We start from the raw sequence: 15,507 nt of genomic DNA on the forward strand, positions 1-15,507 counted from the left end.
GATTTCCATCTGGTGGAAAACGATAAAACATACTAAAGTTAAAAGCAAAACCTTGCCCTTGCGTTTACCCTTTTTTCAAACCTTATCAGGTGGACCTCCACCTCCATCAAAGTTGGACAATTAACTGTTTCTATAAAGCTAGCTATCAGTCAACGCATGAAGCAGAACACAGTCAGCTACACTTCAAAACATTTGATCTATATACACCAACAATTTCGTTGAATGGTAGATAAAATTACATCAAAGGGCCTTCCCCTTTGCCTTGTGCTTAAGTTAGTAACAAATTCAACGTACCCCTCAATTTCTAGACAGCATACATATTCTTCTCTATATATATTGTTCCCATACTTCACAGACTTCGCGTACCTCTATTGTGTCAATATCACTTGGGAACAAAGGACCTTCAACTTGAGGAAAAAAAACAAAGAAAGAAGAAGAAAAGTCAAGGCTTCTTTAGCAGGAAGGAAGAGTAGTAGCAGCCATGACTGTTTCATCTTCTCTTTCCGTTGCCAAAAATGGCAGAGTCCTCATCGCCGGTGCCACCGGTTTCATCGGGAGGTTCGTAGCTGAAGCCAGCCTCGCAGCCGGTCAACCCACGTATGTTCTCGTCCGGCCCGGCCCCCTGCACCCTTCTAAGGCTGACACCGTCAAGTCCTTCAAAGACAAAGGCGCAATAATCTTACACGTATGGAAATAATTCTCTGTGCAAAATATATCCTTTTTTTTATGACTTTACATGCATTTATAATTTTTGTTCACTTTATCATGTTTTGATATGTTGTAATATTGACTATTTTCAGGGGCTGATTTCTGATAAAACCCTAATGGAGGAAATGCTAAGAGAGCATGAAATCGAGATAGTAATATCAGCCGTGGGTGGTGCCACAATATTGGACCAGATTACCCTAGTCGACGCCATTGCGGCAGTTGGTACAGTTAAGGTAAATATAAATTATATGCTTTTTGGAAAACAAAACCATATAAAAACCAAAATATCTTTATATATTTTGTAATTAATTTTTCTGCAAAATTTATTTGGCAGAGATTTTTGCCGTCGGAGTTTGGACACGATGTGGACAGGGCTGATCCGGTGGAACCAGGGCTCACCATGTACTTGGAGAAACGCAAGGTTAGACGTTCCGTCGAGAAATCCGGGGTACCCTACACTTACATTTGCTGCAACTCGATTGCTTCTTGGCCCTACTTTGACAACACCCACCCTTCTGAGGTTCTGCCACCGTTGGATCGGTTCCAAATCTACGGTGATGGCACCGTCAAAGGTATGATAGACACGTAGACATTTTGTTTGTGAATTTGCAGGGGTACAGTTTTCTTTTAATGTCGTTGAAGCTTAAAGCAAGGCCAGCTAAAAGAGACAGATATCCGTAGGACTCACTTTTGCTTATATTCAAAGAAACGTATTATTTGATCCAAAATAAATAACTAATTTATCAGTAATAATACAAGTCATCATGCAATTATTTCTCCACTATTTTTACCATCAAGAGTGGAATAATTCTTAGAGTAGACACTTAACAACCACCGCAATTATAATGTGAACCATTATTGTTTCACCAACTAAAGTCTAAGTAGTTTAATTTAGGGAAATAATATCTACCATTGGTTAATTCTAATTGACAAGACAACTATTATAAGCTTTTTTGAAAATGTTTTTAAAATGATAAAAAATATTTTTAGTGAAATATTTTGGGTTCTAAAATCACTTAAGGTGCTTCTTTAAGTGATTATTTAAGGTGCTCCCTTAATTTCAATCATTTTATACTTTCAAACGAGTCCAATATTCATTGACATAAAAACAAAAAAATATTATTTTAAGTCATTGCGGTTAGCCAATGGTGAGGATGTATAAGATGAAGGAGAAATTTTAGAAAGTGATACTTATCTTAATTGATGAGGGCAGTTATTTTTATTGACCTTAACTGAAGAAATGAATCATTTTTATTGATATATGTTAAAAAAAATGAAATGACCATTTACCGACAACAAAATATAAAATTATCTACGACCTAAACCAATTTTTTTATAAAAAAAAAAAACCTAAAATAATATATGATTAGGTGTAAGTCACTATTATCATATTATTATTTAATAAGTATAAAATACCTCTTGAAATAAATAATAAATAAAAGTTAATAACAATTTCTATTAATTAATGAAACCCTATTTGTCAATCAAAAGAAGATGAAAATACTACTTAGTCTTCTATCACAAAAAAAAAAAAAAATATGATGGGCAATAATGTAATTTCATAGGTTCAAATTTTACTATTTTTTATTGAAGTCTCACCTACAAGTGATATTAAAATACCTCCAATATTAAAAAAAAAAAAAAAAAAAACCTCCCGCTACCCCCACATTCTCTCTCTCTCTCTCCTTTTCTCCTTCTCATTTTCTAAAAAAATATGTTCATACACACAAAGTATGTAGATAAATGCTAGTTATATTGAGGATAGTTTATTAACGAACGAACTGTTTTTTCTTTTGTTCTGATTTGGTAGCAAGAAAACCTTTTCTTTTCTATAAAAGTTAAAAATTTTAGTGTACCAAAAAAAATATGCTATCCACACACCTCGACGATGAGGGAGGGAAGAGAAAGAAAATACATGTTACTTAAAACGGTTAGGATTTGGCCCAACTTAAGTTTTTTGCGAGGGACTTTTATCATGGTGCACATGTTACTTACGTATCTAAATAACAACTGTTAAATTTATACGAACGAACGAGATAAAACTTTAACTTAAGTTACAACCGGGATGCCAAACCTTGAATTACAGAATCCGGTAGTTGTCTATCTTCTCGCTCTGGGCGTCTGTCTCTCTCCTTCCTTCCCTTAGCCAAAACCTCAGTTCCTATCTAGATCTAGAGCACTGCTGCCATCGCCAACAACTCTTTTGAATCAGATGATGGCCGGGTTAAGTGTTTGTGTTGATAATTTTGGAGGAAATAGAACTTGGTGGAGGTCCTGGGGAGGAGTGGATTTGGGTGGCTTGAGGGTTTTTGATAGATGGAGAGTTGAGTGGTTAACGGAGGTACAGTCGCCAACGGATTATAATCTTTGGGCGGAGGTGTTTGGCCAACGGTGGGGAGAGGTAGGGGAGGTGACCATGAGAAAGAGGAAAAGGTGGCAACTTTCGGCACCCGTTAAGGTTGATAGGTGGGTAAGAAGTAAATGGGTAAATCAAATGTGCACGTAGACGTGCTTTTGGTGAGGGGTGAGTAGGATGGATGTGCGGAAACATGGAATTTTGAATATTCTAAGCCGCCCACGTGTAGGGTACTCCCTTCTCCTCAGCACCAAACTTGTCTGCTCTTGTTAGGCCGCCCAACCTCCGGCCCAAAGGTGGGGCCCACTTTAGTCGGTCCCACAGTTCATTTAGTGTTCAATATATTATTATTTTCCAAGGTTTAAATGTCTCTCCATCGACTAGTGGATGTTTTTGGTGGTATGTCACTCTTGGTACGATGTACCTGCCATTAATTTCCCAGGTACGAAAGAGAAACCTACGTTATGTATATTGTTTGGTATTTTACTAATATTACACATCATGCACGTAAGCATTTTTGTAGTATTCAAGCTTACAGCTCGGCTTTTGATATTATTTTTTACTTTGTTACACAAAATTTAAGGCCGCAACAACGATAATTATTGTCGGCACAATCTCCTTGAATGACATGAGTTTTGTTTGATTTTTGTACACAGCCTACTTTGTTGACGGTACTGATATCGGCAAGTTCACAATGAAAACGGTGGACGACATCCGAGCAATCAACAAAAATGTTCATTTCCGACCGCCGAGCAATTTATACGACATCAATGGGCTTGCATCTCTGTGGGAGAAGAAAATTGGCCGGACCCTCCCTAGAGTCACCGTCACTGAAGATCACCTACTAGCCCTTGCTGCAGGTCACTTCCCTCTTTAATCTTCTTTACCAACATTTAATTAGGCATGTGTTCGGGACCAATCGTTTGATGCCATAAATTAATGATAGGAAAAAAAAAAAAAAACTATATATATATAGCAGATGTTGATTAGGTCAGTTAGCACCGAAGTAATATGTTCGTCTTTTGAACCTGAGATCGGAGTCCTTCATGTAGATTAGAATGGTTTAAACAAAATTCTAAACTACTCTAATATACATGAGAGAAATCAAAACTTGAATACATGGAACCAAAACATTGCTTCGGCCAACTAATCTAACCTACATATGAAAATTAGACTAGTATAGAATATATATATATATATATATTAAGTTGTCAACATGTAATTTGTAACGAGTTAGAATTTACTAATTGCAGAGAACCGTATACCAGAAAGCATAGTGGCCTCGTTCACGCATGACATCTTTATCAAAGGATGTCAGGTTAATTTTGCGGTGGAAGGGCCTCGTGATGTGGAAGTGGGAACTCTCTACCCTGGAGATTCTTTCAGGACCTTGGATGAGTGCTTCAATGACTTTCTTCTCAAGTTGAAGGACAACCTAGAGCTACTGCAAGAGGAGGAGGATCAGAAAGTCTCCACCGAAAGCACCGTTGTGGAATCCAGGGCTGTGACTGCCACTTGTGCTTGATCAATCTATCCGAATCAAGACCGTCGACGACGAAATTCATGTTCTGGATTTATTACTAGGAAAAGAAATGTTCCAACGGTTTGGGGGTGAGCTTGTTATAAAATTGGTATGGAGGGGGAGGGTTTCTAGGGTTTCTTCGAGGAAGATACTAATTTGATTGTTTTTTTCGCTGGACAAGGAAACTGGATTTTCATTTTACATTGTTAAAAAGAATTCCAGTTTGTTGTGAATGTTGGATAATTCAATTCAACGTAATAATGTAATAAGTCTGGTAATTATTCGAGATTATTAATTATTCGATATGTTTAAGAGGGATTCTTATCCCGTAAATTTGCAATGCTAACAAGCTTTTACATTAACAAGTATTTGACTAAGACAATGTGTGCCCCCTTTTTGCGTCAAAGTTAGAATTCATTTCTCCGTATTTTAGGTTAAGTCAGCGTATTGCTCCAAAATGAACCAAAACAACAAGTTCAAGACGAACAAAACCCTTTGCTTTTCCATCGGTCACATAACTTTACAGATTGTAATGACATTACATAAAGGTGATTGAAAAAAAAAAAAGCAGAACTGAATTTCGATTACGGGATTCTTCACTTACCTCAATCGTGTCAAAAAAATCACTTGGATAAAAAGGACCTTCAACTTGAGGGGAAAAAACAAAGAAAGAAGAAGAGAAGTCAAGGCCTCTGTAGCAGGAAGGAAGAACAGCAGCAGCCATGACTGTTTCATCTTCTCTTTCTGTTGCAAAAAGTGGCAGAGTCCTCGTCGTCGGTACCACCGGTTTCATTGGGAGGCTCGTAGCTGATGCCAGCCTCGCAGCCGGCCAACCCACGTAAGCTCTCGTCCGGCCCGGCCCTCTTCACCCTTCTAAGGTTGATTCCGTCGAGTCCTTCAAAGACAAAAGGGACCAGAGTGGTCTCGGGACCACCCGGAAGCTTGAATAAATGGTTGTGAGAATCTCGTACGACCACCCAAGCTGCTTTCAATCAAATTCAACTTTATAAAATATAATATACCTAATTATTTGTAGCTCATATTCCTCATGCCACCTGAGCCAGCGAAGGCCATCAACATCAATTTCAGAATTTTTGTAAGTTTTCTAATTTATTGTTAGTTCATACTTATTTTTAGTGTTAGTTCATACATATTTATTATTAATTTGTTAGGATTTTTAGTTTTAGTTTTTTATTTTATTTTTTAAGAACACTAATTAAAAACAAAAGGCTGAACAGTGAATACATATATGCAAGGGTCTTTGATAATGGTTTTTGGTAAGGGTTTTTGATAAAAAGTCAAACAATCACACACTAACGGATTTTAAACTAAGTTCAGCCTTATTCATTGTTAATTTCTTAGGTTTTTTTCATATCTATTTTAATGTTAGTTCATACATATTTATTGTACATTCGTTAGGATTTTTTTATATTAATTGAATTGTGGTACAATATATATATATATATATATATTTTTTTTTTTGTCGAAGTTGTAGCTTGCCATTTATTTTTCAATGTTATTTTCATTTTTTTTTCTAGAACTTTTATATTAGAATCACCAATGTTAAAATTTTGGATCCACTACTGCTTACATGTATAGAGAGATAATTCTCCGAAAATAATTATCTCTGCAAGAACCAGGGCTCCATGTACTTGGAGAAACGCAAGATTACACGTTGGGTCGAGGAATCTGGGGTGCCCTGCACTTAGTGTCTTTTTGTTTTTGTTTTGGAAAACGCCCTACACTTACTTTGCTGCAACTAGATTGCTTCTTGGCCCTACTTTGACAACAACCACCCTCCTGAGGTTCTGCCACAATTAAAGCGGGCTTTTTATTTTATTTTATTTATTTATTTATGAGTACATTGATATTTTTACATTAAGAGAATATGAAATTCGGTAAAGCTACACAATGAGCAGTTTAATTTGACATCGAATTCATCATCTACGAGATTCGAACCTAAAACCTCTTTATTTCCAAGTGAAGAGAAATACTATGAGACCGTATTACTGAGCAACTAAAGTGGGCTATTAGCTCAATGATAAAGCGCGCAATTGTCGTTGTGCCTAGGCTGTTAGATCGGTTCCAAATCTACGGTGATGGCACCGTCAAAGGTATGATAGAAACCTAGATATTTTGTGTGTGTGAATTTTTTTTTATTTTTTGAACAATAGTTGTGAGTGTGTGAATTTGTAGCAAATATTTTGTTTTTCCAATTAATTAGGGGCACACATGTTTTCCTTTAATGTCGCTGAAGCTTAAGGCAAAGCCGGCTAAATAGGAGAGATTCGTAGGACTCACTGTTGCTAATAAGATTCAAAGAAACGTATTATTTGATCCACCTTTATAAAGTAAACTGAAAAGAAAGAAATAATTTACTAGTAATAATAAAAGTCATCATGCAATTATTTTTACCATAAAGAGTGCAATAATTCTTCGAGCAAGCACCTTACAACCGCAAATACACTGTGAACCATAGTTATTTATTTCACCACTAAAGTCTAATGAAGTAGTTACGTTAGGAAAATAATATCAACCATTGGTTAATTCTAATTGAAAAGAAAACTACTATGATCTTGTTTAGAAGAGTTTTTAAAATGATTAAAAACGCTTTAAGAAAAATACTAAATACATACCTTCTTATGCTTTAATAAAATGCCATATAATATAGCAACCTATCTTTTTCGTACTTTTGTAATTAATGGCCACATGTACACGTGAGTAACAAGACATCACGCACATTAACTAGTGTTCGAAGAAAGAGAGTTTCTCGAACGAGAAAAAAAATCTAATGACTTTACAATAATTGAACAAAAAGCTGTATAAAATAGACTTTTCATGTACAATTCTGTAAAATGACAGTAAGAATAATTTATCGCTCAACTTTTCTTATGTTTTAATAAAATGTCATATAATATGGCTTTTTCGTATGTTTTAATAAAATGCCATGTAATATAGCTACCGACCTTTTTCGTACTTTTGTAATTAATGGCCACTTGTACAGGAGAATGACAAAACATCAAGCATATTCACGGATTGTGGGACTGCATAAAGTGGGCCCCATCTTTTTGGTGGGCTGGGCACGGCCCAACAACCACAGACGAGTTTGGTGGCGACGAGAAAGGATTCCCACCACAGGTGCGCTGCTTGGAATAGTCAAAATTGCTCGTCGCACATCCATCCAACTCACCACAAGGGCGCTTCTCTAGTGCAGATGTCTATATGCACATGTTATTTACACATTTACTTCTTAGCCGTTAGATTAATCTTAACGGCTGATGTTGAAAACTTAATTTATGTTAGAACTGGATATTTACGACACACGAAGATCGTTGAAACTCGAAAGTTGCCACTTTGTTCCTCCTTCTCCTGGCCGCCTCCCATACCTCTTCCCAAGAGTGGTTGGCGATGGCAGCAGTGCTCTAGGGACCAACTCATGTAGGCCCAAGAACCGGGGCATAACCTCTCTTTTGCTAGGTTTTGTTCTCTCAGCAAAATCAAAATAATTCAAAAATGAAAAATGAAAAACAAGTTTTTCACGCATAGTTAAAATAAAATATTTTACCAAATAAATAAATAAATAAAACAGGATTCGCATGTAAAATAGATTATTAGAGGAAGAACATTTCAGTAATCATATTGATTTTCATTCTGATTCATGTTTATTATTAAACGACTAATACGGTTCAATACTATTCATACTCCGAGTCCAATAAAATTCAGTAAACAGTTTTAACAAGAATCCGACCTTGATTCTACCTCATTCCAACTCCTCGATTCAATTCCTCTCATTCAGAATATAGATTAGTAGACGAGCCATAAATGTAAAGATATGGACAAGAAAATTCAATCAACACCTTTGAAATTGGTGACTAAAACGACATTATATTTACAACTTTTTTGGTATTATATTACAACATGAAGGGCATGGGTGAAGAAAGAAGAATTTCCAGCTTCCAATTGCTTGATTCAACCTAAAATCACAAGCAACTTAAGAGTTCTGGAGCTGCTGGTCTTCAGGCCTACTTTACACATGATATATCGGCAGTCGCTGTTCAATGCAGACACGGCATATGGGGCACTTTTTACACTTCTCACAACATGTGCTGAAAATGCATTAAGAATAACGAATTCGATGAATCAAATCAACGTAAATTGTATACGCCGGTAAATAATGTGCTGCGAGGGTGTGAATGGGTACATGAAGAAGGTACCTGCAAAGAACGTGATGCCGGCATGGAAGCAGGACTACATTAATCTGTTCTTCAAAGCATACTCTACATAGGATCTTTTCCTGCGGGATCCGGCAAAAGCAGGTAAGGCTCGTGACATTTATGAAAACAATATTGAAATTTTCGTTATTCGTAATTGAAAATATTAAAAGTCGCAGTTGAAACATTACATTCTGAAGTCTTTCGTACTCCTGCTGGCTAAATTTCGTGATTTCTGTTTGCTCACTGAGTGCAGCTTGCAGTTTCCAAATCTGAGATAGGAAAATAGAAGTATTTAAAGGACTATTATTAGCTGACATTACATGTATCCAATATCAATTAGACGGTATAACAATGGTGAAACCAAGACAAATGGTTCAATTAAGAGGCAGCCGTCGGCCAAGAGAATAAAAATGGTGTTTACCTCCTCAACAAGGTCCGATCTAGGCAACTTCTTCACTATATCGGGTGAAAAGGTGTTATACCTGAAAAAAAGATCGAAGCAAAAATTGACGACGATGACTTTACAAGATACATCTATTTTCATGCAATGTAAATGGCATCTATATATGCAACAGAACTTACAAGGGGAAAAAACACATAAGAATCAAAACGGCAACATATTCTATCAATGCAAATTAGTTCTTTTAGTTGATTAAGGTCATAGCGGGGAATCGTTTTAGCAACTGACGCAATGGAAATACGAGGCACAAACAGCATGACCTGTCTAGATTACTGAAGGAAGAGGAAGGAATTTAAAAATGTATAGCAATAACTAAATTTTAATTTCAGGTGAAAAGAAAAGGATCATTATAATTCCGTTGAGAAATCCTTTACATTACAGTCTTGCTGTTTCTGAAATTAGAGAATCAGTACAGAACAATCATATGTTACTAAGAGAATATTTGTGAGTGCTTTTCGCAGCATACAAACACTCCTTATAACCAAATAAATGCATCCGTTAGTGTTTGCCTGAAACAAATAGAAGCTTTTTGGGGTTAGAGTACTTTAATAGAAGTGCTTGAGCTTCCAACAAAAAGTGCGATCGATTGGTCAAAAGTTAAAAGATGGAAGAATCAGTGTTCCTATTTCAGAAAAGCATGAAAGCATGTGTGTGCATTAACACGCCTTGCAGAAAATCCAGCATCTAATCTACAGATTCTACACAACATTTTGAGGTCCTTAAAACTTCTAAATAAGAGAAAACAAGGACTCTTTAATATTGTTTCAACAAGAAAGCAGGAGGTATGGAGAAAAATTGCCTAAATATTGCAGAAAAAAATGCAGCTATGAAGAGTATAGAAATCACAGACCCTGAAGCCCCTGCACAATACAGTCTAGCCTGTTCCTCTCGACTTCCTTCGTCAATCGACCACCAGCCCAATAACCTGCCAACAGGATGGATCATAACTAATAAGACAACAGGATGAAATGAATCATAACCAACAATAATGGCCATACAATAACTTGAATTTTGTTTCCAGCTTGTTGGAGTAGAGATCTCCAAAGGATATCTAAATTTTCCATTTCGAAGAAATGAAGCCTGACCTTGAACCACGGCGATAGAATCCAAAATACTCGCGAACTTTTGATGCTATGTCCATGTATCTTACAGAAAAAACTCCATTATGTACTAAAAGAACAAGTTTCTCTGTTAATCTATATGCGGAAAACAAAAGACCAGCTCCTTGCAGTAAAAGAAGAGGAGCAAAAAGAACTGGAACTGGGATATGCCTGGCAGCCGATGGCCTCCCCTGAAATGATAGATAAACTTGAGACGATGACATGCTGAGAACATTCCAAACTACCAACAAATAGGTTCTTTTAAACACTGAATATACCTCTAAGTGCATAAAGAGTAGGATCTGGAAAATGATCAGAGGAACTTTCATAATATGCCCACCGATATCCTGCAGGCTGCATACTACATTCTCGTCTTGATCTTCATCTGAAGAAACGACTAAGCCACTATTCCAGTCAAGGTATCTTACGTTCATTGAAGATGAACAGGGTTCTTGAATGTGAGCGTGTCTGTGAATAGCTGGATTATACCACTTTGTGCAAACAAGAAAGGCAAAACCCTGTGCAATTCTGTAGAAGGATATACAAAGGTTACTTCAGCGGATGAAGAAAAAGAATACTAAACATTAAATTTGAAACACTATTGTATACACAAATGCAAATGTAGTTCCAGTACCCAAAGTTTATGAATAAGTCCCACCAGCCTAGAGCAGAAATATCACCTGTGCGTCGAATAAAGTTAATCAGGCCGAAGCAAGGCATCATGACATGGTAATGTTATTGCTAACAGTAGGCTAACAAGGATATATCACGCGGCAACTACAGCTCAGAACTAAGCTTACCATTTATCTTTAAAAGAGTGAATACTGTGGCAGCAAGAAAGAAGACCATGGATATAGAAATCCAGAAATGCTGGAAGCCAAAGATTGGTAAATTTAGTATAGAAAGTATAAATGACTTTAAATTCATATAATTTCCATAAATACAATATACACAGACAAGGAATATATCACGCACCAATTACCATCTTTATATTCACCGCCTGTCCAAGGGAATGCAGCTTTAATTTTTTTTCATTCCCAATAACAGATATAATTATCACTTTTCAGCATGCCACATAAAAGTTGCTCGTAATAGTACAACAAATGTGCCAGAACAAATTGACAACCGTATATTTCAAGTCATGCTCGTCACTTGCATTCATTTAAGAGAATTATTACTAAGAATAAGAAATGCACTTTCCCAACTCAATCATCATATGAAAATACAGTGGAAAACACTTACAGGAAGCGTTTCCCATATCACATCATCGTTTACGTGTTCATCGTCTCCAGGCATTAGAGCCTTACACATCCTACACAATAGAAACATTAATTACTTGAGCTGTATTACAATTTACTTAACTGAAACATCAAATGATACATTGCAAGTTACAGAGTCTTACAGAAGAAATTAACAAGATCTTTTTCAGCTCAGGTCGATGTTCAAATTTGGAAATATGATTGGAAGAAATAGAGATACCTGACATTATCAAATAGAATTGCTAGTTCAAATGCCAACAAGGGTGCAAAGACAATCTTCAAGCTTACAACTGCACACATTAAAGTTCACCAAGAAGTAATCATAAGTGACTGTCTGATAATTCATTTATCGACCAACCAAAAAGTAAACATGTTATAGATAAAGAACATGATTTCAGTGATCCTTGTCATTAAGTATGTTGCCTGTATACCATATCTGCTCTGAAGGTATATACAAAGCATTAGTTCAAATGCGACAAGCAACGGTGTCGCCATGACAGCATGAAAAGGTGCCCACTGCCCATAAGAAAGAAATATTTACTTTTTTGTTGCTCAACTTGAAACATAAATAAATAAATTGGATTGTCTATGGAAAAATGATAACACGCGGTGGGGACAAATGCCGAAAAAATGGAAATACAATCTCATACATTGCGATCATTAGGCAGCTTTGGAGCAGGTAACGAAAATCTGCCTCGTGCTACAACTACATGGAACAGCCAGAGAGGGGAAAATATGATCCTGCAGTATTATGAAAACAGAACACTATATATTCAATCAATCCCGAAAAAGTCAGCTGAGCTTTAGAGGTTTAAAGAAAGTTATGCTTCATCAAAGATATTCAGAACCCTCGAGACAATTACAAGTAACAAAACCGAAACCATCATGCAGTTTTCTTACATGAGACGTCCTCAAAAGGTTCTTTCGACATTCTTCACTAATCAGCTACAACTACTATGCAAACGCAGCCGCCAGTAAAACCATGGAAACAATGAATGGCTTACACCTTGTTAAGTTCTTAATTAAATTGGTATGTTTTCAACTCTGTTTTTTTATAGATTTGGCAATGCATTGGTTAGTTTGAACTATCTTGCAAAATGGAAATCATTGAGCATCGAAATTGCCGATACCGAAACATTGTAGTCCACATAAGAACTTGAAACAGAAAGCGTAACAAAACCTAACTAAAAACATCACATAAAATCCAAAGATCTCGAGCAAGAAACTTCCACGATCACTGAAAATGCATGCCCAATAGAATCAACTACGAGCCCAAGAAGGAAACTTTTTAAATTAGTAAGCAGAACCCACAAGTTTTTTACTGGAAAATTGAGGGGGGTTCTCAGCAATTCACTCTCTAAACAAAGAAATTTGAACCCACAAAGGTAAAAACTTCACAAACTCACAAATGGGTACCTTTAGTTTGCGAGAACAATGCGGTAAAAATCGAAAAAGCTACAGTATCTAATACTCTCTCGGGTAATAAAAAATTCAAACGCATATGAAAGATTCCGTTTTTCCCCTATTATTTTCTCTCAGTTTCTCGGCAACCAAACAACAGGCAACAAAAAAGCAGAGGGAATAGAAAATCACGAACCACCAAGGGTAGCGGACGGAACCGTGGAGCTTGAGAACGAGGAGAGTCGTGAACGTGAAAAGCGACGCGTGGGCGACAAGTGTTTGGAGAGACTTGGCCACCGACCGCCACGTCATCACTCTCCTCTGAACCAACATTTCCTGAAAGTACCGCTGCGAAGAAATTGAGGTTTTCTGTCTCTGAATCTCTGTCCGCAGAGGACGGAATTTACAGGGGAGTGTACCGACACGGTGAGAGAGCGGAGGAGCGAAGAGGAAGGGCGTCGGAGGTCTCAAAATGATCAGATGAAAGACAGGAAAGGAGACTTCTTCGAGGTTATGTTTGAAGCGTCGTTTGTCTTTGTTTCTGTTTTTTATTTTTCATTCTTCGACTTCACTTTCACGCTAAAGGGTTGCTTGCGGGAGTTTTTTTTTTGTTGACGAAATTGCCCTTGAATTACACTGCAAATATTTTTCATTTTATTTTTTAAAATTTATATTATTATTAAAAAAAGCAAGGATGCTTGAAACTATTACGACGAATTTAAAGAAAAAAAAAAGTTTCAAAACCAAAACGTATATGTAAAAACACAACGCTCATCTATTAGAGTGCATATATGTATTAGTCTTTTAGAACTTTACATCGTACAATAATGATTTTGCAACCTAACCTTAATTAAAAGTACAATTAGAGAGATACCAAAATGATTGTTGTATGATGGGAAGTTCTAAAAGAATAATACATATTTGTAATTGGAATAATCAATTCTGGGTTTGATTTGATGTTTTAAGAGCGGATAAGATTTGAGAGACATTTGCTATTGGAATTACAAATGGGAGGCACAACTGTGATTCTTTTGATTTAAAAGGGTAATGTGCATTGGCATTTTGATTGCGGCATCTACTTTTGTCTATTTTGATGGTACTTTCAATGTGGTTTTTTGTCTTTAATTGGAAGTAAGGTTCTCTCCCTTCTTTATTTCTCTCTCGTTACTTCTTTTTTGAAAGAGATTATCTCAAAGTACGATTTTCTGTATCTTATGCTATCTTACAATTTAACGTTAATTCTCATGTAAATATTATATCATAAATATGAGGTGGCAGAAAGTCTAGAGAGTCCTACTTTTGAGAGTCCCTTTCGTATTTCTCTCTTCGGAAAGTTTTTTATCGAAGTCCGCATCACCAGCGTTTTCTTCGTTTTCTTCCAACACATTTATTTTTGTAAGACATTTTGTTTTTGCACACCGTAAAGGTGATCAAACAATACATCATTTAATTGAGACGCAATTTTAATTCATAATATTCACGAGTCTTTAATAGATTGATTTTTCTATCTTATACTTTAATCTGATATTTAGTAAAGCATCATTTTCAATAAAAAAAATGTTGATTTAACTGTTTAGTGTATATCTTTTACTTTTCCTATTGTTTTCTTCTTTTTCTTAGTTGCTGTCAAAACATAATTGGCTCGTTTGTTTAGTTTGGATACCTCATCATATTCAATGAATGTTAAATAATATGGACGTCGTTTTTTTATATTTTGTCTTAACAAAGTCATGAAGAAATCTTAAACCAACTATTTTAATGAGAATTACAAGGGATAATTTTTCTCCATAATATGCCAATTAAAGGTACGTTTGAAAGTATATGACTGAAAGCTTCTTTTTTTTATTTATTTTTTATTAATGAAAGTGTCAATCTTTATTAAAAATACAAGTGAATTATAGAAAAAGCACTAAAAATGCTGGCTTTCAGCCTTTTCTGACCACAAATCTGGCAAAGCTTTTTTTGATGAAGGTGTCAATCTCTATTGAATGTACAAGTGAATTATGGAAAAAGCACTAAAAATGCTAGCCTTCAGCCACAAGCCTAGTTTCTATACCAGTATCGGGTTTTGAACTCTAAACCTCCAATTTTTAGTTTGAAGGAAGTCTCGCAATTCACCATTTATTATTAGGCCACTAGCTCGTGGTTTATATTACTAAAGTTGGGTTATTATTTTATTTCTGAATGGAATACGGGCCATTGAGAAGTATTGAGGTTTTGCTTTCGTAACAAACTGATCACGTGATACGTCGGCCTATGTTTCCAGTCCACTGAAATATTAGATCAGGTTAACCCAAACTTTAGGGCCCAAAACTATTCAAGACATTATGCTGCTCGGCCCAAAATATACATCTCTTCCTATTTACAGCCTACGGGCAGATTTGTATAGGAGTCGGTGTATGTAATTGCTCTCAATCGAATGCTTAAAAAAAAAAAAAAAAAACACATACATTGTGGATAGATTTGACTTTGTTCATTGCCATCAGC

The 15,507-nt window shown here is 36.0% G+C and overlaps 2 protein-coding genes across 3 annotated transcripts; one reads left to right on the forward strand and one right to left on the reverse strand.

The window, feature by feature from the left end:
- Positions 1 to 252: 252 nt before the first annotated feature.
- LOC137731556 (leucoanthocyanidin reductase-like) lies at positions 253 to 4,926 on the forward strand. Its single transcript, XM_068470688.1, has 5 exons — positions 253 to 685; positions 801 to 941; positions 1,043 to 1,280; positions 3,721 to 3,924; positions 4,318 to 4,926. The coding sequence occupies exons 1-5, from the start codon at positions 482 to 484 to the stop codon at positions 4,587 to 4,589; spliced, it is 1,059 nt and encodes a 352-aa protein (XP_068326789.1). The 5' UTR covers positions 253 to 481; the 3' UTR covers positions 4,590 to 4,926.
- A 3,262-nt stretch (positions 4,927 to 8,188) lies between these two features.
- Positions 8,189 to 13,568, reverse strand: LOC137731667 (uncharacterized). 2 transcript variants are annotated; one of them, XM_068470848.1, is made up of 14 exons: positions 13,217 to 13,549; positions 12,270 to 12,360; positions 12,051 to 12,135; positions 11,840 to 11,909; positions 11,603 to 11,672; positions 11,161 to 11,230; positions 10,995 to 11,040; positions 10,639 to 10,888; positions 10,346 to 10,551; positions 10,111 to 10,185; positions 9,222 to 9,282; positions 8,989 to 9,069; positions 8,801 to 8,880; positions 8,189 to 8,692 (listed from the first exon to the last, which is right to left on the reverse strand). In XM_068470848.1, the coding sequence occupies exons 1-14, from the start codon at positions 13,351 to 13,353 to the stop codon at positions 8,614 to 8,616; spliced, it is 1,401 nt and encodes a 466-aa protein (XP_068326949.1). In that variant the 5' UTR covers positions 13,354 to 13,549; the 3' UTR covers positions 8,189 to 8,613. The 2 variants fall into 2 exon arrangements, with proteins under 2 accessions (XP_068326949.1, XP_068326948.1); XM_068470847.1 differs by lacking the exons at positions 8,189 to 8,692; positions 8,801 to 8,880; positions 8,989 to 9,069; positions 9,222 to 9,282 and adding an exon at positions 9,305 to 9,769 and having other exon boundaries at positions 13,217 to 13,568.
- Between the last annotated feature and the right edge of the window lie 1,939 nt (positions 13,569 to 15,507).

The sequence above is a fragment of the Pyrus communis genome, chromosome 4, assembly GCF_963583255.1.
Source record: "Pyrus communis chromosome 4, drPyrComm1.1, whole genome shotgun sequence".
Lineage (NCBI taxonomy): Eukaryota > Viridiplantae > Streptophyta > Magnoliopsida > Rosales > Rosaceae > Pyrus > Pyrus communis.